The sequence below is a fragment of the Bubalus kerabau genome, chromosome 16, assembly GCF_029407905.1.
Source record: "Bubalus kerabau isolate K-KA32 ecotype Philippines breed swamp buffalo chromosome 16, PCC_UOA_SB_1v2, whole genome shotgun sequence".
NCBI lineage: Eukaryota > Metazoa > Chordata > Mammalia > Artiodactyla > Bovidae > Bubalus > Bubalus kerabau.
The window spans coordinates 57,331,059-57,356,583 of record NC_073639.1 but is presented as its reverse complement, the minus strand read 5'-3'; the positions used below and the strand labels follow the sequence as shown (position 1 = coordinate 57,356,583).

The window sequence follows — 25,525 nt, the reverse complement described above, 5'->3', positions numbered from 1 at the left end:
AGGTCTGGCGTGCTGCAGTCCATGGGGTTGCAAAGAGTCGGACTTGACTGAGTGGCTGAACTGATCTGAACTGGGAGGTGGGAAGACCATTTTCCCTCTGGTGGGGGAAGTACTAGTGAGCAAAACAGACGAGTCACTCCCTGCCTCGTGGAAAATGCAATTGGTTGTGAATGCACACCGTCAGTCCACACACACACACACACACACACACAGGTTATGGTCGGTACAGGGGTAGCCAACAAAGTCATTTACACTGAGAAGTCGTTTACTCCAGGAGGGAGACAAGGAAGGTGAATAAGGTTCTTGTTTAACCCAGGTGTGTAGCTGTGGGGAACTGGACCTGGGTGAATATGTAGGGATTCTCTCTAGCAAGCAGGGCAACCCCTGAAGGAGTCTCACTGGGGGAGAAATGTGAACAGACACGTATTGTCCTGGTTCAGGTTGTTCTGGCCTCCTGGGTGGGGAGGCAGGCGGGGCGGAGCCCGGAGAGGAAGCCTGGGGACCTTGGCGGGGGCCCTATGTCAACCCTGCCTCCCCATGCCACCTCCCCTAGCCTTTGCCGTGCACCACTGAGGGACCCCTGCACAGCACACATGTGGTCTTCCGCCTGTCTGTCAGCTCCACGAGGCTAGGGACTTGGTTCTGTCTGCTCCCCTGTCCTTGCACCTAGAACCGCCCTAAATAACAGATCTGGGTGAGTGGATCAGGATTGTGTCCTGAAGAAAGTGATGTTTCAGCTGGATTAATCTGCCCACAGGAGAAGTGCTGTATATATAGCCCATATGTAACCCGAAGAGATTCCGTCTCTTGCCATCAGCCCGTTGCTGGTGTTAAGCACCATTTTACGCAGGGCGTTATGCTGTGATAGGTGCAACATAGAATTAACTGCTGGCTCCAGCTTCGGGCCCCAGAAAGGTTAGAACTTGATAGATGTACCCAGAGCAACTTTAGTTAACTTACTGTAGTGTCACTGTGACCCTAGTCACATTGCCAGAGGTTTGGAGTTTTGAATGCAGTAGAGAACAGAGTCCATCTTTTTTCTTCTTAATAGTCAACGTTGACTTTTAAAAACGTAACAAACACAGGACCTAATAAAAATGTAGCACATATTTGCACACTTTATTAGGAGCTTTAGCAGAAATAAACGCTAACAAATTCCCCCCCCAAAAAAACGTAGCCAATGCTTTTTAAAGCCTATTTATAGGTCTTGGCTACCTGAAGCGTGTCACCTTATCCTTTGAAATGCATCAGACAGCTTCAGATTTCTGTGCCTGTTAAGTAGGTTACGTAGCTGGCGGTACCTCAAAGATGGCTAATGATGGTGATAATAACAAATTCGTTTCTTGCCAGCCTTCATAGGAACTCAGAAACATTTGCAAGTATGACCTATTCCCATTCCATCTCTGCCAGCCAGTTCCTTGTCTCCAGGTGTGCACTCTGGCTGGAGACCTCTGCTGATTTACGTCCTCTCTATGCCAGGTGTCTGCAGTGCGGTGGTTTTTCCATTCTTTACCCAAAAATCTTAACCTTGGTGAATACTTGAACCTGCTAATTAACTTTTCCCGTAGGCGAATGAAAGTGCTAGGGAAATGCCGTATTCTTTGAGGGTGGTTAGTTATTCCTGGTACTGAATATAATCGAAACCCCTTACTTGTACCTGTGAGTTGGCCACTTTGATCAGGGTGAGGGCGGCAGTTACCGTATCAGCGAGGTGGGGCTGTGCCTGAGACAATAAAATGGGAATAGCGCTTGTGTTTGGGTGTGTAACCATGCGACTTTGTTTTGTTTTGCTGGCTTCACCTTCTAAACTTCCTTTTGACGTTGTGTTATGGTTAGAAATGAAAGGGACATGTGTGAAGAAAATTAAAGAGGGCAGCTTCAGATTTCTCTTTTTAAATAGGTTAAGTTGTTTGAATAAGTAGAGAAACAGACTCCATTCTAAGGTGGAAGTGACCCAGCCGAAATGGTTAGTGCTGTCCACAGTGGTGTATTTGTTAAGGGCAACTCCAATCAAAATGCCAGAATAGTTTTCTTTTGAGATTTGACACCACAACTATAAAGTTGGAACATGGAGGAATAAATAGGCAAGGATTCAAAAAAAAAGAATGATGGGGACTAACTCTACTTAGTAACATGTATCACAAACTTCCAATTATTAAATCACTGTAGTACTAAGACAGGTGGACATGAATCAGTGATAGGAGGCCCCCCCAGAAGAGACCTTAGTGTATATTATGACCAACCTAGATAGCATATTCAAAAGCAGAGACATTACTTTGCCAACCAAGATTCGTCTAGTCAAGGCTATGGTTTTTCCTGTGGTCATGTATGGATGTGAGAGTTGGACTGTGAAGAAGGCTGAGCGCCAAAGAATTGATGCTTTTGAACTGTGGTGTTGGAGAAGACTCTTGAGAGTCCCTTGGACTGCAAGGAGATCCACCAGTCCATTCTGAAGGAGATCAGCCCTGGGATTTCTTTGGAAGGAATGATGCTAAAGCTGAAATTCCAGTACTTTGGCCACCTCATGCAAAGAGTTGACTCATTGGAAAAGACTCTGATACTGGGAGGGATTGGGGGCAGGATGAGAAGGAGACGACAGAGGATGAGATGGCTGGATGGCATCACTGACTTGATGGACGTGAATCTGGGTGAACTCCGGGAGTTGGTGATGGACAGGGAGGCCTGGCGTGCTGCGATTCATGGGGTCGCAAAGAGCCGGACATGACTGAGCGACTGAACTGAACTGAACTGAACTGAATGAAAGTGTCATCAACTAGTGAGGGAAGATGGGATAATCAGATAACCAGTCAGAGTTTATTTTGGTGAGCTGTGTAAAGAGCGAAATGAGTTAAATATAAAAATGGAAACCGTTTAAAACATAGGCACAAAACAGCAAAAGAACTGGGGTGCTCAGAAGTGGTCCCAGGTGTTATATGTGAGAATGTGGTGTATGATGACGACAGTATTTTACTCCAAGGGGAAAGGTGGATAATTGAGTGAACAGGTAGGAACCATGGACTGAAGCAGGATCCCAGTATCTTCATGACGCCAACACAACTTCCAGATGGAGGAAATAACTGATACAAAATGTGAAGCTGTGAGAGAAGACATAGATACATGTTTTCACCGTCTTGGGATAGAAAAGCCCTTTTAATTATGACACAAAAGATGGAAACATAAAAGACAGGACTTTACATTATTGATTGTGTTAATGAACAATTTCAACTGAAAACAATAACAACCCAAAGCTCATCATGTATGAAAAAGTTAAGTAGAGTGAAAAAGCAAAACAAAGCACCGTGAAAATAGTCAAGACGGACATACTAACTCTGCCATGTGTGCTGCAGACATTCCTGCCAAATTCAGAGCTCTCACACAACAGGAAAGGAACAGAAGACGTGCAGACAGTTAACACGAAAAACCCAAAGACCAATAAACATGAAAAGATACTAATAAGTCGGAACTAAAAAATGAGTGGTCTGAATTTTTTTGTTTGTAAGATTAGCAGACATCAATGATGACTAATATGACAAGGGTTTGGGAAGTAGGCAGTGTTCACTGCTATTAAGAGTGTAAATTAGTATAACCCTTGAAAGTCTTTGACTAAAACAAAGTTATAAATGTACACATACCCTCTGATTCAGGTTTCCAATTTCTAGAAATTTATCTCACAGAAACAGTCATGCCATTGCACAGAAATATAAGTAGCAATATGGTCGTCTAAGCACTAATAGTGAAAAACAGAAGCAATGTATGTCCATTAATATAAACGAATGCCTATTTATGGAAAAGTGGTTAGGTAGATTGTTTTAAATGTACACAATGGAATATTCTGTAACCAATAAATCTATACCCAACTACAATAAGATGTTCATGACCTGTAAGTGAAAAGTAGACTATAAAACAAGATAATCCCATCTATTTAAATATTTTTTCATAGGTTTTAATCTGAATGTATGCATACATATACATAATCAAATAAATATACATTACAGGGACTTCAGGCCAACTGCAAAGTGAGAGAGAACAGTCCACAAGACTTCCCCCACTTCTGACACCAACTGCAAGTTCCCAAAACCATCCTCGGGTCCTGTAATTGCTAGAAAGACACGCAGGACTCACTGAGCGCTGCTAGACTCATGGTTACAGTTTATCACAGGGACAAGATTAAATCAGCCAAGGGAAGCCATGCGCAGGGCCGGGACTGAGAGGGTCCAGGTGTGGTGCTTCTGTCCACCCTCTGCCACTGGACCGCGTGACCTCCCTCCCACCACAGTGTGTGACACTGCCCACCCGGGACGCACACCTGAGTCTTTGGTCTTCAGAGTTTCTTCTGGGCTGGGTCACTGCCTGTGTGACTGACCTCTAGTCTCCAGCCCCTCCCATAGACTGCCGATACTTCTTAGTCATCACTTCCTCTGGAGATTGGAACCGCACGCCCTGCTCCCTGCTCCACGGTCCCCATCCTCATCACAAAGTGAGATTGTCCTGAGCCCCAGGCAAACTCGGATACAACTGTTAGGCAGGACATTCCAGCGGCCTGGAGGTCACCTCCAACCCCCACGAGGTGAGGGCAAGGGCTAGACTTCTCTTTGGATAAGGTTATTTCTCAGTACACAGTGTTATCACCAAAATTTAATCAAGGGTGATTACTAGGTGGTGGAATTGCAGTTGACTTTGCTTTCATTCTTGGTACTGTTCGGTGTTGTTTGAATTTTCTTTCAGTATGAGTATATAATTTATTTAAAAGTTAAATAAGACTAAAAAAGCTTAAAAAGAGGTTAAAATGAAAAGTAAGTCTCTGGGTAAGGTGGGGGTGGACAGGCATGCACGCGCGTTGTGTCCCACTCTTCGCGACCCCATGGACCGTAGCCTGTCAGGCTCCCCTGTCCATGGGATTTCCCAGGCAAGAGTACTGGAGTAGGTGGCCGTTTCCTTCTCCACGGGATCTTCCCAACCCAGGGACTGACCCTGTGTCTCCTGCATTGGCAGGCGGATTCTTTACAGCTGCGCCACTTATTCATAGACATGCTATAAAAAGAAGTAAAGACCCAAACCTAGGGGAAACATTAGCAGAGAAGTATCACAGAGTGTTAATGTCATTAATATTACAGTATTACCGATATAAAATAGCAAGAAAAAAACAACCAACATTTCAACACCTGTTGAAAAGTGAGTTAAGATTTGTCATCTAGGTAACAAGAGTGTCCTAAAGCTGGCTTCCTGAGGTCGTGCTCCAGCTGCAGAAGATACCACCACTGGGGAAGGTGGGCGAAGAGTACATAGGATGCTTTATAGCTTTTTTTTTTTTTTAACCTTCTGTGAGTCTATGTAATTATTTCAAAATAATAAGTTTTTTTAAAGACAAAAGGCACAGATAGCTCATCAAAGAGACGCATAGCTAGTATACAGATTTTTAAAAGTGTTTTACTAACAGGTTATACAGTTGAAGTCAGGCACCACTTTTTCCTGTTGTTAAGTCCAGTCCCATCCTCAGTCCAGAGGAGTCGGGAACACCCTGGGTTCTGGGTTCAAGTTTACACCCCTGGCAAATAGACATATGGTTATGGTTTTAACTAGTGCCCTGCCTAGCATCACTGCTCCCGCCTAAAAGGCCAATTGTGGCTCGAGGCGGACAGGAAACACCAGGCTTTAACACCCAGAAACGCACCTAAGACTGAAGTTCAGGGTTCAGCAACATGCCCCAAACTTGGGCATCACTTACTCCGCGCCACCTGTGGTTCCAGGCTCCCCTAAAGAGGAGGGGACATCTTCATCCATTTACCAAAGGCGGGACTCTGACAGCTCATGCCAGCAGTCCAGAAAGGGAAACCATTCTTTGCTCATTTGCTTGGCAATGGTGTAAGCATGGTGGCGTCTGTGCCCAGGTGGGCGGCCTGGACACAGGGAGCGCTCAGGCAAGAACATGAGCCACTGTCCTTCACGTTCAGGGCCAGGGGAGTCACTGCTGCGGCCAGCCTGATTCTACCCGTTTCAGCTCCATCAGGGTGCTCTGGGTTTTGATTGTCACGGAAATGATCACTCCCGGCTAAGTACACAAAACAGACAACTACAGTCCTCACAAATGTGCTCATACACGTGAGCAGACACAACACCTAGACACAGTGGCACACCCGCACACGCAGGTACACTTACACACTCACACACACCATACATACCACGCACACCACACCCATACCCACTTACCGCACACTCATGCGTACACCACACACTCATGCGTACACCACACACTCATGCATACACCACACACATGCCCCCCGAGACACACCTGCTCACCACACACCACAGTAAAGACACACACACACCCATTCACCTTGTCAGTAGGACAGACCTGGAATGAAGCACTCAGAAGCCCATATGCCTGCCTTGCTGCCTCCGCCCTCTGGGCCTGCTTCGCCAGTAGGAATTTCTTTGAGTCTTAAAAAAAAAAGATGCCAAGTGCCCCAGGAGGGGGATGAGTTTGGGGTGCAGGAGATAGGACCCACGCCTGGGCGTGGGAGCAGGCCCTGGAAACCTCGCAGGCGCTCCCTGGGCGGCGGCTCTGCTTGGGCAGGTGGCCCAGGGCGGAGGGCCCATGGCTCCAGGAATCCACGGCGCCCTCCGCCTGCCGTGCCTCACGCGGGGCCGCTCCCCACGCCTCGGCTCCTCAATGAACCTTTGTCCGTCTGGAGCCTGTTAGTTTTGGCTCCTAGCAGCCCGTGGAACCAGGCCCAGATCCCAGGAAAAGCCAATGGAGACCGCTCTTTTGAAGAAAAAGAGTCGGAGTCCTGGAAGAGAGACCAGTCTAGCATTATTCACTCATTCGCTCATGTAAGAAACCACTTATTCACCATTATCCTCGTATTTGGATCTAGGGCACAAAACCGACTTGTGCACAAGTTTCATATCTGCTCATGCGATGAATTACCTTCCGTAACTAACTGGAAGCCCTGTAAGGCTTTGGACTGTACCTGGTCTTGTTCCCTTGTTTATTTTGAAGGGAAAAAAAAAAAAAATATATATATATATATATAAAATACATTCCTATGTTATATTTGAGCAGTAGAAAACAACGGTAAACAGTGAAGACTTAACTCGCCGACTGAGGCTCCTTAATTCTTGATTCAGCTCTCCAAAGGAAATCACTGTTTCCTGTTACCTGTTTTCTTGTGTGTCTTCCCTGAGATTGACTGGACATTTTCTTCCCTCCTTTCCTGTGTGTCTGTGTGCACGTCTCTTTTGAAAATACAAATGGTGGCCATGCTGTGTATCTTGCACCTTTTCTTTTTCTTTCCCACTTAATACATCTTGCAGATCTTGCTGTTTGTTAGGTACTTAGTGTTAGTCACTCAGTCGTGTCTGACTCTGCAACCCCATGGTCTGTAACCCGCCAGGCTCCTCTATCCATGGAATTCTCCAGTTAAGAAGATTGGAGTGGGTTGCCATTTCCTCCTCCAGGAGATCTTCCCGACCCAAGGATCAAACCTGGGGCTTCTGCGTTGCAGGCAGATTTTTTACTGTCTGAGCCGTCAGCACATGTAAATGTTTGTTGTTCCCAGCCTTTTCCTCCCAGCCACAGGGCTGTAGTTTAACGTCTTCTATTTATGTCTTTGTGTCCGTGTGCAGATGGGTCTGGAGTAGAGTCTACTCCTAACCATGGGATTGGGAGCTGGGGGGATGCGCATTTGAAATGTTGATGCACGGTTGCCCACTTGCCCTCCAACGCAGGTCACAGCTGTTTTCGCCCCTCATCACGTCCCGTCCCTGGTGCCCGTGTAGCCATCGCTCGCTTACCAGAGTTCTGAGCTGACTGCGAAATCAAAGTGGAGTCAGTTCACAGCAGCACTGTTCACAATGGCCAGAACATGAAACAACCCAAACGTCCGTCAGCAGATGAAGGAGTAAACAAACTGTGGTCTCTCCATCCAGTGGCCCATGATTCAGCCATGAGAAGGGGGGCAGCACTGACACATGCTGCAGTGTGGGTGAGCCTCGAGACTGTTGCGCAAGGTCAAAGAGCCAGAGTCACAAGGCCGCGTATTTTATCATTCGGTTTATGTGAAATGTCCGGAAGAAACAAATCCACAGAAACAGAAAGTAGATCATAGTTGCCAGAGGCCAGGGGAGGAAGTAACAGGGAGTGACTGCTGCTGGGTACAGGGCTTCCTTTTGGGGTGATGGAAACAGCACTGAAGCTGGCAGTGATGGTTGCATGGCATTAGGGACAGACTTCATGCCAGTGCACTGTGCATTTTAAATGGTCAAAGTGGGAACTTTTGTGCTGCATATATCGTCAGTTCAGTTCAGTCGCTCAGTCATGTCCGACTCTTTGCGACCCCATGAACCACAGCACGCCAGGCCTCCCTGTCCATCACCAGCTCCCAGAGTTCACTCAGACTCATGTCCATCGAGTCGGTGATGCCATCCAGCCATCTCATCCTCTGTTGTCTCATTCTCCTCCTGCCCCCAATCCCTCCCAGCATCAGGGTCTTTTCCAGTGAGTCAGCTCTTCGCATGAGGTGGCCAGAGTACTGGAGTTTCAGCTTCAGCATCAGTCCTTCCAATGACCACCACAAAAAAAGGTTCAGCAGATGTTGGCCTAATTATTCCCTGTATCGTTGATCAAGCTGCGGATGTGATTTGTCAGGGAACCCCAGACTGTCTTTCTAAGCAGCCCCAGGCAGCCCAGAACTAGGAGAGGCGTCCCCCACCCCAGGCTCACTCTCTAGGCGTGGAGCGGGAGGGGCATGGGCCCTCAGTAGACAACTTGTCCCCAAGAGGAAAGAAGGGCCGGCAACCCCTTCCAGTCCCTTCTTCTACAATCTTTAGCACACCAACTCACCCTCCCTGAGGAGGAGACAGATCTAGGAATGCGTTTTTGTTTTTTAATAAAAAATTATTGAAGTACAGTTGACTTACAATGTTACATTTAATTTCTGCTGTATAGCAAAGCGACTCAGTTATATACACACACACACATATATATATGTATTCTTTTTTGTATTCTTTTCCATTATGGTTTATCTCAGGATATTGAATATAGTTCCCTGTGCTGTACAGTAGGGTCTTGTTTATCCATCCTGTCTATGCTAGTTTGCGTCTGTTAATCCCAGACTCCCAGTCCTTCTCTCCTCCAGTCCTACTTCCCTGATGGCAACCACATATCTGTTCTCTGTGAGTCTGTTTTTCATTCATGGATATGTTCGTGTTGTATTTTAGATTCCACATATAAGTGATGTCATATGGTATTTGTCTTTCTGACTTACTTCGCTTAGTATGATGATCTCTATTTGCATCCATGTTGCTGAAAATGACATTTTAATGGCTGAATAATATTCCACTGTGTGTATGCACCACGCCTCCTTTATCCATTCATCTGTTGATGGACATCTAGGTTGTCTCTGTGTCTTGGCTATTATAAATAGTGCTGCTATGAACACTGGCGTGCATGTGTCTTTTCAAATGATAGTTTTCTATCCGTGTATGCCCAGGAGTGGGATTGCCACATCGTGTGGGACCTCTATTTTTAGGTTGTTTTTTGAGGAACCTCCATACTGTTTTACATAGTGACTGTGCCAATTTACATTCCCACCAACAATGTACGCAGGTTTCCCTTTTCTCCACATCCTCTCCAGCATTTATTATTTGCAGACTTTTTAATGATGGGCATTCTGACTGGTATGGGGTGATACCTTATTGTAGTTTTGATTCACATTTCTCTAATAATTTATGATGATAAGCATCTTTTCATGTGCCTAGTGGCCATCTGTATGTCTTGTTTTGAGCAGCATCTATTTAGATCTTCTGCCCATTTTTTGATTAGGTTGTTTGGTTTCATTTTTTGTTGCTGTTAAATTGTAGGAGCTATTTGTGTATTTTGGAAGTTAAGCCCTGCTCAGTTACATTTGCAGATATTTTCTCCCAGTCCTTAAGTTGTCTTTTTGTTTTGTTTATGGTTTCCTTTACTGTGCAGAAGCTTGTAAGTTTGATTAGGTCCCATTTATTTATTTTTGCTTTTATTTCTATTGCCTTGGGAGACTGACCTCAGAAAACATTGGTACGATTTTTGTCAGAGAATGTTCTACCTATGTGCTTTTTTAGGAATTTTATGATGTCTTATATTTAAGTCTTTAAGCCATTTTTGAATTAATTTTTGTGTGTGGTGTGAGGGAGTGTTATATTTTTATTGATTTATATGCGACTGACTTTCCCAGCACCACTTGCTGAAGAGGCTGGCTTTTCCCCCTTGTGTATTCTTGCCTCCTTTGTTGAAGATTAATTGCCCATGGGTGTATAGGTTTATTTCTGGGCTCTGTTCTGTTCCATTGATCCATATGTCTCTTTTTGTGCCAATACCATGCTGTTTTGATTACTGTAGCTTTGAAGTATTATCTGAAGTCTGGGAGGGTTATGCTTCCTGCTTTGTTCTTATTCCTCAAGCTTGCTTTGGCAGAACTGGGTCTTTTATGGTTCCATTAAAATTTTTAAGATTATTCTAGTTCTGTGAAAAATGTCATGGGTATTTTGATAGGTATTGCTTTAAGTCTGTAGATTACTCTGGGTAGTATAGGCCTGGGAACATTTTGCCGGTGGGATTCCAGGAAGCATGAGGAATGGTGAAGAAGTAATACCTTACAAGCAAATATGGTTGCATGACCAAATGAATGGACTCCACCACTGTCTGGGCCCTAGCTTGGAGCCTGTGCCTGCTTTCTTTTGCAGAGAATGCTCTGACCAGGAGTTCAGAGCTCCTCTTCCCTGGAACCAGCAGAACCCCAAATCCCCACCTCAGTTTCATCCTTACCCGTTCTTAATGCCAGCTCCTGTCTGTGCAAGGCTTGCATTTTAATTTTCATTCCAAAGCAGTCTCTTGCCAGACTGCCAGAGAATTCAGTTTGCCATTCCACTCAGCAGCAGTTTCGAGAGAGAGTTTGTTGTGCTGTAGACTTCCTGCCCGGTGTCAGGAACCTGTCTTCTAGGAAGGATGGCCGTGGTAGGGGGTGTGTGAAGACTTTTCTTTATGGAAAAGTTTAGCTTTCACTTAGTCATTCCATATTTAATCACACCTCCCACCTGCCAGGCACTGTGCTCAGATGAGTCAGACCCAGACCCTGGCCTTCCCAGAATCAGATTGGGAGAGTAAGGGGTGAATCCAGGGTCCCTGTTCTAACCAGGAAGCCCTGGTGTTGGTGTGGGGGGTGATGTTTAAGAAGGCAGGGTTGGGAGGTAAGGCCAGAGGAGGTCTTTTGTTTATGGAGGGCAAAGCCCATAGTCTCGGAAATTTTTTTTTCTTTTTTACATTTTAAAATTTTATTTGTTTGTATGAGGTATTAGCTGTGGCACGTGGGATCTTTGATCTTCATTGTGGGCATGTGGAATCTAGTTCCCTGACCAGGGATGGAACCTGGGCCCCCTGTATTGGGAGAACAAAGTCTTAGCCGCTGGACTACCAGAGAAGACCTCAGAAATTTAATAATGTATTTCTGGTTACACTTTAAAGAAGGAATATAGCAGAACCCTGAGTTAGGTGAAGAAGCATCCCAGCCAACTGTGTCTGGAAGCCGAGTTAAGCTAGGGTGGGGTTGGGGGGAGCAGAAGTCTGACCTTGGGTGCTTTGTGGGAATCCTGCTCTAGGGATCCCTGCCAAGGAGCTGCCCGTTAGAACTCCGTAGAGCAGCCTGTCTTATACATTCCATGGGAAACTAGACTTGGGGTGCCTCCACAGGAAGGGTCCCTGCCCTTGTCTGTGGGTGCCTGCGTGGGGAATGTCTCCTGTCCTCATTGAGGGTTAGCAGTGACATCACATCAAAGACGGGAGAAGCCCTTTCCATAAGGAAACGTCTAGATGTGTGTCCCGCATTTTTCTAACACTGCGTGTGCAGTCAAGTTGCCGTATGTGGGTGAGTGTCCATCAGCCATCGCCTCTGCTTTCACGCTCTCCACCTCTCTGGGCGGTTTAGGTTTTAGTTTTGGTTTCAGACTTGCTTGTTCGTGTCAGCTGAGCGCCGCCTGTTGGCTGTTGAGGTATTACAGAAGCCTGGGGTGATGGGTGATAGCCGTTGGACATAAGGAGTGAACATCCCTAGGGTAGGAAGAGGCAGACATCCAGCAGTTTAGGGGGAAGAAGATGAGAACCCGAAAGTTACTTTATCAGAGTGGGTTTCTAGCCTCCAGGATCTAACCTCTCTCTGAATCTTCCCACCCATTTCACGGTAAGTAATAGAAGATGTCGGTGTCATCTGACTTCTCTAAGACGGTCTTATGCTCTCATCAGCCACTACGTCTTACATAACAAAGCAGGAGTGAGGGTGGGTTTATATTTAAGCCCGCTGGTTAGTTTTGTGGGTTTTAAAAAAAATATTCTGTCGGGGTTACCTCTGCTGTGTGTCTTAAGAATATGGCTGCGTGTGTACATTTAATCCTTCTTAAAACGCTCTGGAGGCAATGGTATTATTGTGATTTTACTCAGGCAACTGGCATGTCAGAGGAGTTACGTGGCTATAATAGTTCACTTCTAGTATGCAGTTGCACCACAGAGACTCAGAAACACCAGGCTGCTGGCTGTTGAATGTGGGTGACAGCTGAGGTCGAAGTGCCTCTGGACTGGGGGAGCAGGGGCAGAAAGGCATGTGACTGGCTTCCCTGACCCTTTGCGCTGAGGCTGCTGCTGTCTGTCTGACCCTCCAGTTCTCAGAGGACTTGCTGTGATATTTTCTCTGTGGGGGTCTCAGCCTTCTCTCCTACAATCCACAGCCTGGCCCGGTGCTGGGTTGGAGGATGGGGCATGAGATTTGCCAAGAGCTTCTGATGAAGAAACCAGGTGTTCAGGTTTGGGAAGCGTTTATTACTTAGGTGCTCTCTTTGAAGACCCCAGCTGTTGTGACTGCTGGCGCATCTCTGCTTGTCACATGGCCTCTGAGTGGCTTTGGAGAAGGGGGCAGGGCTGTGGCCTGCAGTGATGTAGAACTCACAGAACCCCCTTTGGTATGGACCAGAAAGAGTGCCTTGCCCATCTCGGCCATCTGGAGAGGGGAAGCCCTATGCCAGCGGCTCAGAGGTGGCTCCTGGCACAGCCCGTGGAAAACCAAACCGTCTGAGCAGGCTGTGCCACCAGGGAGTGTCCCTTGCCTGCCACCAGCTTTGTTGGCAAAAGCCCTTTAACTCAGTGAGTGAAGGATTATTGCGCGAGCCCCTGTGCTGTGCCGAGTTCGGTGCTGGGCGGTTAGGGTGGGGATACTAGAAAGGCCCTCCCCTGAGAAGCTGCAGCCTGGCGGCCGGAGGTGTGGAGACACGTTGCCGTACAGGGAGTGGGCGGGTGTGTCTTTGACGTGTGAACAGCGCCCGGAGATCCTGAAGGGGCTGGCGGCAGCCTGGGAGAGGCCAGTGCCGGCTTGGAGGAGATGGTGTTTGAGCATCGCTTGGAAGGATGAGCAGCTGGCCAGGGGCGGAGGGAGCTCCGTGAAGAATGGGGACTGCCAGTGCAGGGGCCTGGAGGCAGGAGAGGGCCCTGCGGGTTCTAGGGCCAGTGGGACATTTCTGTGCCTGGATCGTCAGTGCCTCTTGGGGACTGGTGGTCGATACCAGGTTCAAGGAGCCTGGCTGTCCTTCAGTGGTCAGCAGATTTCTTTTTTCCTCCCCCCATCTTTGTTGAAATAAAATTGACATGTAACATTAAGTTTAAGGTATACAGCATGGTGATTTGATACACATATAAGGCAAAATCCACAGAATTTTAGCTTTTAATTATGGAAAAATTTGAAGATATGCAAAAGTCAACAAAATGGGATAGTGAAAGTGACTTTATATCCTATTGAGCCTAGCCTGTGGCTTGTATGGATTAATCCAGAATCTTGAGGCCTGGAATGATGGGGTGGCACATTTCATTGTCAGAGAAACCACTGAGTGTCCCCCTCCTCATTTTACCTTTCAGTGGGAAGTTGGTGTCTCCGAAGTGGAAGAATTTCAAGGGCCTGAAGCTCCAATGGAGAGACAAGATCCGGCTCAACAACGCCATCTGGCGGGCCTGGTACATGCAGTGTAAGTGCTGCGTGGCTGGACCCACGACCCTGTAGGTTCTGCCACCAAGAGGCCTGCGCACCTTGGGGCCTGGAGCCGGGTCTTGGAACCCTGTGTGTCAAACAGAAGTCTCTCTCGGGCAATCTGCGGAGATAGGAGAACCGAGCCAAATCCAAGTGTCCGCAGGAGGCTCAGTGTTGTAAGGCAGAGGGGAAGGGATGGGTGTACAGCTGAGGAGTGACATTTGGAGGGTCAAGGAACAGTCCCCGTTTTCAGCGGGCCTGAGAAGATGCAGGCCTGGGCCATGGTCTGTGTCCGGCTGGCGTGGGTGCTGGGGGGTCTGGTGATTCCTGCAGGAGACCGGCGTGCCGGGGGTCCCCTAGGCTCAGGCTGGTGTTTCCTCTTGATCGGGCAGACTCCCTTTCTCACCCGCACATCACCGAGAGAGTCTTTCCCTTTGACCTGGACCCTTTATTTCCCCAAATCTCATTTTCCAAGAGAAGGAGAACACTTCAGGATCCCCCCGAGGGGCGGGGTGTAGACAGTGGGGCAGGGCTCCTCATTGACAGCGTCTCACCCTGCCCCGCCCAGATTTGGAGAAGCGCAAGAACCCCGTGTGCCACTTTGTCACTCCACTGGACGGCTCTGTGGAAGTGGACGAGCACCGCCGGCCCGAGGTACTTGGCAGTGATGGGCCCTCACTCTGGAGAAGGAGGTGACTCACGAGGGCGGGGCCGAGGGCTGGATCCCCACAGAGGAAGGCTGCGGGGCAGAGCGCTTGCGTCCTGGCAGCTGTTAGACTGTGAGATGCGATGGCGATGTGGGGGCACGTGGCCCCTGATACCGCGCAGAGGCTCCCCCTTCTCAGGCCAGGCTGATCCAAGGACTTGGGGCTTCCTCCAAATAAGACTTACCCTCTGCTTTCCTTTAATGTCGTTGCTTCTCTGGAAGTCAGCTGGGGAGGTGGTGGGGGACAAGGCAGACATCTTTAACCACTGAAGAGTGACCTCCAGATCTTTATATACTGAGAGGGAAAGATGGTGAAGACATAGTAAATGAAAAGAAGCAAGTTGCCCGTCAGTGTTTTAGTATCTTCAGGTTAATTTTTGGAAGCATGTATCTGTGTGATTATACATGCATAGGAAATGTCTCAAAGGATATACAGAACTCTCACTTGTGGGATTAGTGTAAGGAGGAGAGAAGACTCCACTTTCACGTTCTTCTCTTCTGTATTGTTTTAGTTTCATCCAAGCTTGTCTTACTGTTATGATGAAAAGGGGGAAACTTGGAAAGTAACCTAACACAAGACAGCTTGGAGCCAAGGGACACGATCTGGTAGCAGAAGGTAGTAAAGAATCTTATCACTTTTTAGGTCTGGCAATAGTATTGTATTATTCACTGTGGAGATTCTTCACTGTCTAAGACACATAGTGAAGTATTTTAGGTGAAATTATATGACATTTATGATAGGATGTCTGGGACTTGCTTTAATATTCTGCAGCCATCAAAAGAAACGAATGTGAAAGTGAGATGGTCTCTCTGAGGCTGTCATGATTCCTGGTCACCAGAATTCAGAGATAACTGTGGAAGGGGCTCCCGCCCTGCATGGTGGGGAGGTTGAGCTGAACCTTGGAGGTCCCTTTCTGCTGGAACCTTCTGTGACTGGCTGTTTGTTTTCACCCTTTGGCAATGTGGTGGAGCCTCAGGGCATTTGAGAGCTAGCCCGAGTCTCTGGCGATTCCTCCAACTCCCAGATCTCTGTGCTCCTCCCCTGCCGAGCACTTTATCTGAGCCTTACTCCAGTCCAAGCTCTGGACCCTGGGCCCCCAAAGTCCCCTAGGTTATCTTGGGGGGGTAAGATAACCTAGTGAAAGCTCACCTTCACTCAGAGGCTGGGCATGGCCCAGCAGAGGCCGACACTCTGTGGATGAAGCCGCAGGCAAGCAGCCGGCGACTCAGAGCTGGAGTGCCCGGGCCTGATGTCTGGAGCCAGACGCTTGTTCGCTGGCAGGGTGAGCTCTGCGAATAAAACCCAACACCGCCTCTTCCCTCTGCCCCGCGTCTCTCCCACAGGCCATCACCACAGAAGGAAAGTACTGGAAAAGCCGCATAGAGATCGTGATCCGGGAGTATCACAAGTGGAGAACCTACTTCAAGAAAAGGGTATCTGGAGACTTCCCTGGTGGTCCAGTGGCTAAGACGCAGTGCTCCCCAGGCAGGGGACCCGGGTTCGATCCCTGGTCAGGGAACTATATAGATCCTACATGCCACAACTGAGACTCGGTGCAGCCAAATACATTTGAAAAGGACTTCCAGCCCATATTTACTCAGTACATTGACCCCTGAGGCTCTGGCTCAGAGCTGTCAACCCATTGCCCACCGCCCCCCACCATGGCCCCTGCAGCCCCTCGTTCTATTCCAGCCCAAGTGGTGACCTGCTTTGGTTGTGTGAGCTTTGTTCTCAGTCTGTCCAGCTTGGGGCTGGGGCCGTTTATTCCACAAACGCTGGTCAGGAATCTCTGAGCCCAGCTTCACCCTGGGGATGGCAGGGGCAGGATCCTTCTCGCCACCTTCCTCCCAGAGAGAGAAGGCCTAGATGCTCTGAAAGTGATCCTCTTCTGGGGAGGAGAGGCTGAGGGCCTTGTCCCCTCTCTGGGCCTTGGGGGACCACCTTGCCCCTCTCTGCTTTCTCCGCAGCTCCAGCAGCACAAGGATGAGGACCTCTCCAGCCTGGCCCAGGTGAGCGAGTGCGGGGCTGTGAGGACCCTCACGGGACCTGCCCCTTTACAAGAAACAGCAGTGGTGTGGGTGGCCCAGCACCGCAGCAGAAGGTGGTGGGGACATGGACTCTCCCTGGGGCCAGAAGAGGGACATAAAGGACAGAAGCCAGTTCTCTGCAGGTCCCCGTCCCCTGGCCTCGTCTCTTACCTGGCAGCCCTTGCTGCTCTGAGAAACTGGGCCACGTATCTCCCCAGCATGACTTGACTGAGAACTTGCAAGTCACCGGTGCCCGTTTGGCTTTTCCTTCCCCCGTTGGTGGTAGGACGATGACATGCTTTACTGGCACAAGCACCGGGATGGCTGGAAGACGCCAGTCCCCATGGAGGAGGACACGCTGCTGGACACGGACATGCTCATGTCGGAGTTCAGCGACACTCTCTTCTCCACACTCTCCTCCCACCCGCCCGTGGCCTGGCCCAACCCCCGTGAAATAGGTAACCCGCCCCCAGACCCTTGATGGAAAAGGGTGCCATCTCCACCCCAGGAGGAGTCCCCAGGGCAGGCTCCTCTTTGGGTCCATCCCTGAGCCTCTGTCGCTTGTTTGGAGGGAGCTCTGAGGAGAAGGCGTGGCCGACCTTGCTGTGTGGGGGCCCCATCAGGCCTATGGTGCTGCTGCCGGGGAACAGTGGGGTCTTTGGTCTGAACGACTTCACATTTCTGATCCTGTCCCCTCACCTGAGGACATGGGCCTGGGGCCAGTGACAGGACCTGAGACTCACTCTCGAGAAAATCATATGCACTCCAGTTGTTTGGCCTCTCATCTGGGAGCTTGCAGCCATCCAGTTAACCCTCCGGGAGGAGCCCACAGACTGAAGTCAGCACCGAGGGGTCTCTGCAGAGCTGTTCACAGCAGAGCGTCTGCTCCCAGATACTCAGTTTACCCTTCCCCTGAAAACTCACTTTCTTTCCCACCCTCTGAGGGTGGAGAATGCCCATGAACCCCCCTGAGAAATCCTAGCCCAGGAGAATGCGAGTAGGGCCAGGAAGATCCAATCTGGGCCCCTCATACATTCCCACAACATGGACTGAGAAGGTCAAACAATCCCTGTCTCCTTTTTATTCTAACAGCGCACCTGGGAAACGCAGACATGATTCAACCTGGGCTGATTCCTTTGCAGCCCAACCTGGACTTCATGGACACCTTTGAGCCCTTCCAGGGTGAGGACTTGGGGCAGAGCGAGAGCTTGCGTCTCCCTTTGCCCAGGACAGAGTGGGCCGGGCTTCCCTTTCATAGAGAGGAACTGTTAGAATGGGCCAGGGAGCGGTCTTAGAATTCGTCCAAAGCTTGCTTTTTTTTGGTAGTAGCTGCAAGGCAATAGCACCCCACTCCAGTACTTTTGCCTGGAAAATCCCATGGATGGAGGAGCCTGGTGGGCTGTAGTCCATGGGGTTGGTAGAGTCGGACACAACTGAGCGACTTCACTTTCACTTTTCACTTTCATGCCTTGGAGAAGGAAATGGCAACCCTCTCCAGTGTTCTTGCCTGGAGAATCCCAAGGACAGGGGAGCCTGGTGGGCTGCCATCTATGGGGTCGCACAGAGTCAGACACGACTGAAGCGACAGCAGCAGCAGCAGCAGCAAGGTCTGCAGTGTTTCTCAGCCTGCGCGTCCCAGAGCCCCAGGTTCGGCCTTGACTGCAAGCAGTGCCCCCTCTGGGCAGCAGGGGGCGCTGGTGACACAGCTGCCGCCTTGCGGTTCCCTGCAGTTATAAATGATCCTCGAGCTCCCGCAATCCTTAAACACAGCTGCCACCGAGGCCTGGGGCTGTTTCAGAGCCCACACTGTTTGCCAGCATGTACAACTCCAATCAGAGGGCCTGTTTCAGCAGAGTTACCTCAGTGCGGGGGGAGGGGTGCCCTGTGGCTATGGCATTCCTCTGGGTAATGTGGGGTTCAGTGCCCAGTTTGTTTGGATCTTAATTCAGTCAAATGACAGGCACAGAGCTCACAGGCCCCCGATGTTGTCTTTCAGACCTTTTCTCTTCCAGCCGCTCCATTTTTGGCTCCATGCTGCCTGCACCCGCCTCAACACCTGCACCAGATCCCAACAGCCCACCTGCTCAGGTAGAGGGAACTTGGGGAAAGGGAAAGGGCACCGGGCTTCCAGTCATCAGACCTCTGCAGTGAAGTGCTAGGGGTTGCTCGATCCAGTGCTGGACTCACACATAATGTGTAGAGAAGTTATTCTAGCCCTCCTAGAGAGCGTCTGTAGGTGTCCACAAGGTGGGAGACACTCTCAGTAAATGCATGCTCCCCCCTAAGGCCCCAGATAACCTGTGTGTGGCGAGCTTCATCTTGACCAGTTAAGAAAGGACCAGTGAAATTATCTTTCAATTAAAAATAAATAACTTTTTTTTGAAAAAGAAAGGACCAGTGAGATAGCAAAGAAAAATGTGGTTGCTAAGAAGTTCCTTGTATTTCTTTTCCTTTTTGCTACGCACTCAGCACAAGTTGGCTACCAGGAGCTGGGGCCGCTGAGCTGAGGGAGGCCCGGCTCGTTGCCCTTAAGAGGCTCTCAGTTAGTATCCATTTAGTGGGCCCTGGCCCCCGTTTCTTCCATCTGGCTCAGGGAAGAGCTTCTTCTATGGTGACCGATACCCGAACAATTGATTCCTTATAGCATTTCCCTTTGAGGAAGACGTGACCTCCCTAGAAGGTGATATGAGACAGTGTCCTGGGGGAGCCTCCTGAGCAGCTGCGAGCCAGGCTGCCCCTGCTCTGTAACAGAAGATAGCAGGGACTTTGGGGGGACCCTGCCGGACTCCAGAAACAGGATATCCCCAGGCTGTGAGCCAAGTGTGTGCAGACAGTCACTGTGTCTGAGCCCTGTGTTATCACTGAGTCCCCAAAGGAAACAAGACCCCAGCCGGCACCCGGGGAGACCCAGCTCCATCTCCCCCAGATTAGGAGTCCCGGGCCTGGGAGACGTCACCTTTGTCCCTTTTGCCTGGGGCTGTGTCCCAGGCACACGGTGTACGTGTTGGGCTCCGTGGCGTGTAGCGCTGGAGAGTGGCGGCGAGCTGTGTGACTGTAGCATGCGTTGCTCACTTCTTCTCTTCCTTCCTCAGGAGAGCATCCTGCCAACCACCGCTCTCCCTACCGATCTCCCCACCGCAAGCCTCCCCGACAGCTTCATCGCACCCCCCGCAGCCGCTGCCCTGGACCCCACGAGTGGGCAGGGCTGTGAACACCCGCCCCAGCCTGGGGACCCCTTCATGCAGCCGGCAGATCTGGGTCCCTCAGCACCGCCCCTGAGCGGCCCCCAGCCGTTCCTGCCCGTGTTCACCATGCCTTTGCTCTCGCCCAGCCCCGCCCCGCCGCCTCCTTCCCCCGTCTTGCCATTAGGCCCCCCTCCCGCCACTGCCCTGAACCCCCCAACTCCCCCCGCCTTCCTGCAGCCCCAGAAGTTTGCCGAAGTTGGCAAGTCGCCCTCCGTCATCACCCACACGGCCTCCGCCACTCTCACCCACGACGCCTCTGCCACCACCTTCAGCCAGAGCCAGGGCCTTATTATCACCACGCGCTATCCTCCCCCCTCCGGGTCCCCCTATGGCCTGGCGCTGTCTCCCGTCACCCGGCCGCCGACTGTCGGGCCTCCCCAACCCCGTTTGACTTTTTTGCATCCCAAGCCCGTCTCCTTGCCTGGGGGGAGGCACAAGCAGCCCCCCAAAATAGTGCCTGCTCCCAAACCAGAGCCGGTGTCCGTGGTGTTGAAGAACGCTTGCCTCACCCCAGGTGAGTCAGGTGGGGGGAAGGCAAGTATGACCCCCCCACCCACTCCCAGGACATTTCCTGTCCCGAGGCTGGCAAACTCGTGACACACACATGTCATGATCTTGGAAGCAGAAGGGTTGTAAAAGACGATGTGTGTAGATCGGGTCTGTTTTCTATCCTGTGGTGTTCTTCCAGTCTCAACCCAGTATGGGGAAAAACGTGGCCCTGGTCATCTCTTGCCTGGGTCTGTAATCTGTCCCCACCAAGGAGAAGCTGCAAAAATCTAGCATTGTCTCTCCATGCCCTACAGTGAGGGGCGGCGTCTCAGTGACAGCAGAGGGGTCGTGTGCTGCTCCTGAGGCTCCCCCCGCCCAGTCCCCATGCAGCCTGGCTGGCCCAGCTTCAGTACCCGTGTCAGGAGCAGGCACACAGCTGGGCCTCCGCCCTCACCTCCCCTTGTTCTGGCAGCTGCCTTCCCAGGCCAGCCGCAGGCAGTGATCATGACGTCAGGCCCTCTGAAGAGAGAAGGGATGCTGGCTTCCACCGTGTCCCAGTCCAACGTGGTCCTCACGCCTGCTGCCCTCACCAGGGTGAGTGGCCGGGACAGGCCCTCAACATCTTATGATCCTGGGTGGCCCTCACCCGGCCTAGCTGTGCTCGGAATGACCTCCCTCCTCTGTGTCCCCTTAGGCTCCTGGAGTCACAGAGTTCCCCAGCAGCATCCTGGTGACAGACCTCGGCCCTGGCCTGGGTAGCCAGCACACCCCCGTGTCCCGGCTCTTCCCTCCCAGCACAGTGCCCGACTCCCTGGTGAAGGGCGAGCAGGGCCCGCTGCACGGGGGCATTGCCCAGGTCCCTTCCGCGGGCTCCAGTGACTCAGCTCTCCGCTTGGACCGCTTGGGACCGCGTGAGTGGAGTAGGGGGCCCGCTGCTGGACCGGGGAGGCTGCCAAGGGTACCTGGGTGGAGCCTGGGCTGCCAGGCCGGGCGGTGAGGGATCCAAAACTGCCGGTGGCCTAGGCTAAGTGCAGGATCAACGAGGGATAGCCGCTAGCACCTTGTGGTGCCGGCAGCTTGTGTGCTCACAGGGACACCGCTCAGCCTCCTTCAGAAGGGCCTGGCTCTGATGGGGACGTCCCTGTTGGTCTGGGGGTCGAGACTCTGTGCTGCCACTGCAGAGAGTGCAGGTTTGATCCCTGGTCGGAGGACTAAGATCCCACATGCCATGCCAAGAAAGATTTTAAAAAATTTTTTAAAAGACCAGGCTCTGAGCTGCCAGTCCTGATCCACAAGAGGGCCTGGGTGGTCCTCTTAGACGGTTTTCAGAAACTGCAAGCCTGTGGTTGCTGTGGCCGTGGGAGCCCCCAGCCTGCCTGGGTTTGGCTGGTTGTCCCTGGCCTGTGTGCTGACAGCGTACCTCGGGAGCCCCCTTCCTGCCTCCCCGGCTTGGACTTCGGTTGGTGAGACGGCTGGGGTAGGACTGATGTTGCCCAGGGAGGTCTGAGAGGTCTGGGAAATGATGTTCCCAAGACTCTGCTGCTGGTGGGGGCGGGCGGGGGACGTTGGGGAGGGGTGGAGCCAGATGCCACCTCGGAGAGGGAGACCAGAGTGTCTTCCTGTCTTAGATACAACCAGCGTGGCTGCTCCCAGAGCCCTCTGCCGAAGCATCTTTCTAAAGTGGAGAGGAGAACATGATGAGCGGGAGCTAGCTCTCTGCTTACAGGGGTCAGACAGGGACTCGTCCGAGGACAGGTTTTGAAGAATGAGGACCCTCGTCTGGGAAAATACAGACACGGACTGGCTGTGGGTTGGGCCCTGAAATGCCGTGTGGGGGCTTGGGAAAACGTCGCCTTGTCCACTGAGGCGGATCACCAGAGGTTAGAGCCGTGCTGGAGGCTTGAGAGCAGGGTAGAGAGGAGAGCAGCATCAAGAGGACAGAGCCTCAGGCATCCGCACGCCAGTGCTGTGAGGCAGGGCGGGGAGGGGCTTCCTGGGCGCAGCTCCTGAGCCAGGGCCACAGGCTTCCTCCACCGAGTTATTTGTGGGTACAAGAGCTCATTTGTTTTCCTAATTAAAGGATTTCTAGGGTGGGTAAAATTGAAAAAAGTATAAGAAAACACACACGTAGAGTTCAAAGAACAGATAGCTTAAGTACTTGCCACCCAGGGTGAGCACCAGAGCCTTGCAGACGTGGAGGGGCCCCTGGTGCTCTGGGAGGCGGGCCTCTCTCCTTTCCCAGACCTGTGACCGCTGCACCCGTCAGCCTAGCCAGGACCACCCCGCTGCCCCCCGCCCCGAGATGCTGGCAAGGATTTGCCTAGTTTTTGCTCTGGGCTGCCATGAGAGGTTGAGGGTGGGTTTCCCTTTGTGGGTGAGTCCCCACACGGCTGGCACAGCCTGGTCCCTAAGGGGAATCTCTGCTCTTCCCAGGTCGGGACTGCCCGAACTCAGGGCAGGCCTCCCCGTGTGCGTCCGAGCAGAGCCCTAGTCCTCAGTCCCCCCAGAACAACTGCTCAGGGAAATCGCCTGCAGACCCCAAAAACGTGGCTGTTTTAAAGGTACCTCTTGGGTCTTGATCCCCTAGGAAGGCTGGGGAAGCAGGGAGAAGCGTATCCAGGGGCCACGGGGACAGCTACGTCCCTACTGGAGACATACTGGAAAGCCCCACGGGCTTGACAGGGGTCCCACACCTGAAATGGGGACATTCACCGCTTTGCCCTTGAGCATGCTGGCTCCTCCCCGCCCCACCTGCCCCAGCCCTGTGGTGACAGTGGCCCCGCGCTCTGTGGAGCAGGGCTGGCAGCTGTCACAACCGGGTCTGAGGTGCGGGGTGGCCGGGAAGGGCTGGATCTGCAGCGCCAGGCCCTCGCTGTGCTCTGTTCTGTAGGGATGGTTTTCTAGCCCCATCTTGTCCCCTCCTGGCTCCTCCAGGAGCCTCTTAGCTCCCTGTCATCCCCTCCTTCCACATAGCTCTTTATAGAGAATCTGAGCAGCAGGTGGGGATGGGGAGGGGGACCCTGAGGCCAGTGACGGGTCGATTCCCCAGCAGAACCGGCAGATGAAGCACATCTCAGCCGAGCAGAAGAGGCGCTTCAACATCAAGATGGGCTTCGACACCCTGAACAGCTTAATCTCCAACAACACCAAGCTGGTGAGTGGCTGTGGGGGTCGGGGGAGAGGGTGGGCAGGGCGGGGACCGACAGGACCAGCACGTGGGGGCGCCTGGTGTGCTGCGCGCCCTGACCCGGCCCCCTCACAGACCAGCCACGCCATCACGCTGCAGAAGACCGTGGAGTACATCACCAAGCTGCAGCAGGAGCGCAGTCAGATGCAGGAGGAGGCCCGGCGGCTGCGAGAGGAGATCGAGGAGCTCAACGCCACCATCCTGTGAGGCTGGGCCTGGGGCGGGGGTGGGGGTGGAGGGGGTCCGTCCTCCCCTCGCTCTCTCGGGCCTGCCAGCTGGACCCCCAGCCCCACAGAGCTCCCCTGACTCTTGCTGTCGTTTCAGCTCCTGCCAGCAGCTGCTCCCTGCCACGGGCGTCCCTGTCACCCGGCGCCAGTTTGATCACATGCGAGACATGTTTGACGAATATGTGAAAAGCCGGACCCTGCAGAATTGGAAGTTCTGGATTGTATCTTTGAGTTTTCTTTGCTCATTCCCCCCATCCCCACAACCCATGACCTGAAACAGCAACACTGACCCTTCGGTTCCTTTAGAAAGAGGCTCTCTAAATAGTTGTCATTGAGTTGGTCAAGACAGGTAATGCTAGTTTCTGTCTCAAGAGAGACAGGGGCCTGGCCAGGCCTGCAGTGTTGGAGGGGACTGTCCTTGGTGAGTGTACTGGCTGAGGGCTTCCCGGGGACACAGAACAGACCTGCTTTGCACTGCCGAGTCCTTGAGAAGGGAAGAGGAGGCTGGAGCCGCTGGTGGGAGTGAGGAGGTGGGATCTGCTCTGACATGTCCCGGCATCAGCTCTGTCCTGCCACCTGAAACCGGGGCTCACAGAGTGACTGTGTGGCAGAGCCTGGATTTGAAGCTGGTTCCCTCTGGGCTGTTCTTTGGGTTTGTACCACGTGCCCTTGACAGCTGTTAACGAGACAGGGATGCCTGAGTGCTGGGCTCTGTCCCTGGGGCCCAGGCCTCCCACCACTTGGCCTTCCAGATGGCAGCAGGGCCCTTAGGGGGGACGGCTCTGGCCCTGTCCGTCCCCGCCCAGCCTCCGCTGTGCCCCTGAGCGCACGGTGGGGACATGTGCGGGGTCGGCTGCCACACCCCTGGCTGTGGGACTGACAGGCTGAGGAGGGTTCACAGGAGAGGAGGGCTGCGAGGGCGGGGGTATCCGTGTGTGCGCTCCTGGGCAGGTTCTACAGGAAGAGACGACCGACACCAGCTCCAGTCCCCCCTTTGCTCTGGTCCCTGAGCGGAGCTGGGACAAGTCAGAACCTCTGTGGTCAGTGGCAGGTTCCTCGGCATCAGGCTGAGAGTGGGGACCGAGGTCACAGCCTGAGCGCAGGGACGATTAGGGACATCTCTCCCCACCCTTCCAGCCCCCTCCCCAGCTGTGCACAATACCCTGCCAGTCCCGAGCGGTGTCGGTCACAGGCACGCCTGTGACTGGACTCGGCTCTCTCTGCGCTGGCTTATGGTTTCTTTAACCCAAGCGCCATGCAGTTCAGCGTCATCATCAAGCCACTCTTCGAGTCCTTCAAGGGCGTGGTGTCCACCAGCAGCCTGGACGAGCTGCACCGGACGGCGCTGTCCTGGCTGGACGAGCACTGCTCCCTGCCCATCCTCAGGCCAAGTGAGTGGGGGCTGCATGGGGAGCGTTGTGGGGCCGTGGGAGGCTTAGCCATGGAAGCAGCTGCAGAAATCCCAGCCTCCACCATAGTTGGTCTGCACGCACCTGGGGCAGGAGGGTGAGGCCCTGCAGGTGAGGGGGTGCCTCCCAGCGCCTCGCTCGGCTTTCTACCGTCTCCGTGTGTCTGTCTGATGATCAGACCCAGCTTGTGTTTGT

General features: G+C 52.1%; 1 protein-coding gene across 2 annotated transcripts in view; it reads left to right on the top strand.

Annotated features, from left to right (window-relative positions):
- MLXIP (MLX interacting protein) overlaps window positions 1-25,525 on the top strand; it is a 56,917-nt gene that overhangs the window by 28,890 nt on the left and 2,502 nt on the right. Inside the window, exons 2-16 of one of the 2 annotated variants that reach the window (XM_055551013.1) lie at window positions 13,931-14,037; window positions 14,608-14,693; window positions 16,090-16,179; window positions 16,714-16,755; window positions 17,060-17,231; window positions 17,866-17,955; window positions 18,770-18,861; window positions 19,866-20,532; window positions 20,980-21,101; window positions 21,202-21,418; window positions 22,941-23,068; window positions 23,560-23,661; window positions 23,770-23,897; window positions 24,019-24,142; window positions 25,183-25,312. In XM_055551013.1, coding sequence (XP_055406988.1) covers window positions 13,931-14,037; window positions 14,608-14,693; window positions 16,090-16,179; window positions 16,714-16,755; window positions 17,060-17,231; window positions 17,866-17,955; window positions 18,770-18,861; window positions 19,866-20,532; window positions 20,980-21,101; window positions 21,202-21,418; window positions 22,941-23,068; window positions 23,560-23,661; window positions 23,770-23,897; window positions 24,019-24,142; window positions 25,183-25,312 — 2,297 coding nt within the window. Of the gene's footprint in view, window positions 1-13,930; window positions 14,038-14,607; window positions 14,694-16,089; window positions 16,180-16,713; window positions 16,756-17,059; window positions 17,232-17,865; window positions 17,956-18,769; window positions 18,862-19,865; window positions 20,533-20,979; window positions 21,102-21,201; window positions 21,419-22,940; window positions 23,069-23,556; window positions 23,662-23,769; window positions 23,898-24,018; window positions 24,143-25,182; window positions 25,313-25,525 lie in introns of both variants that reach the window. The other variant, XM_055551012.1, reaches the window with a different exon arrangement.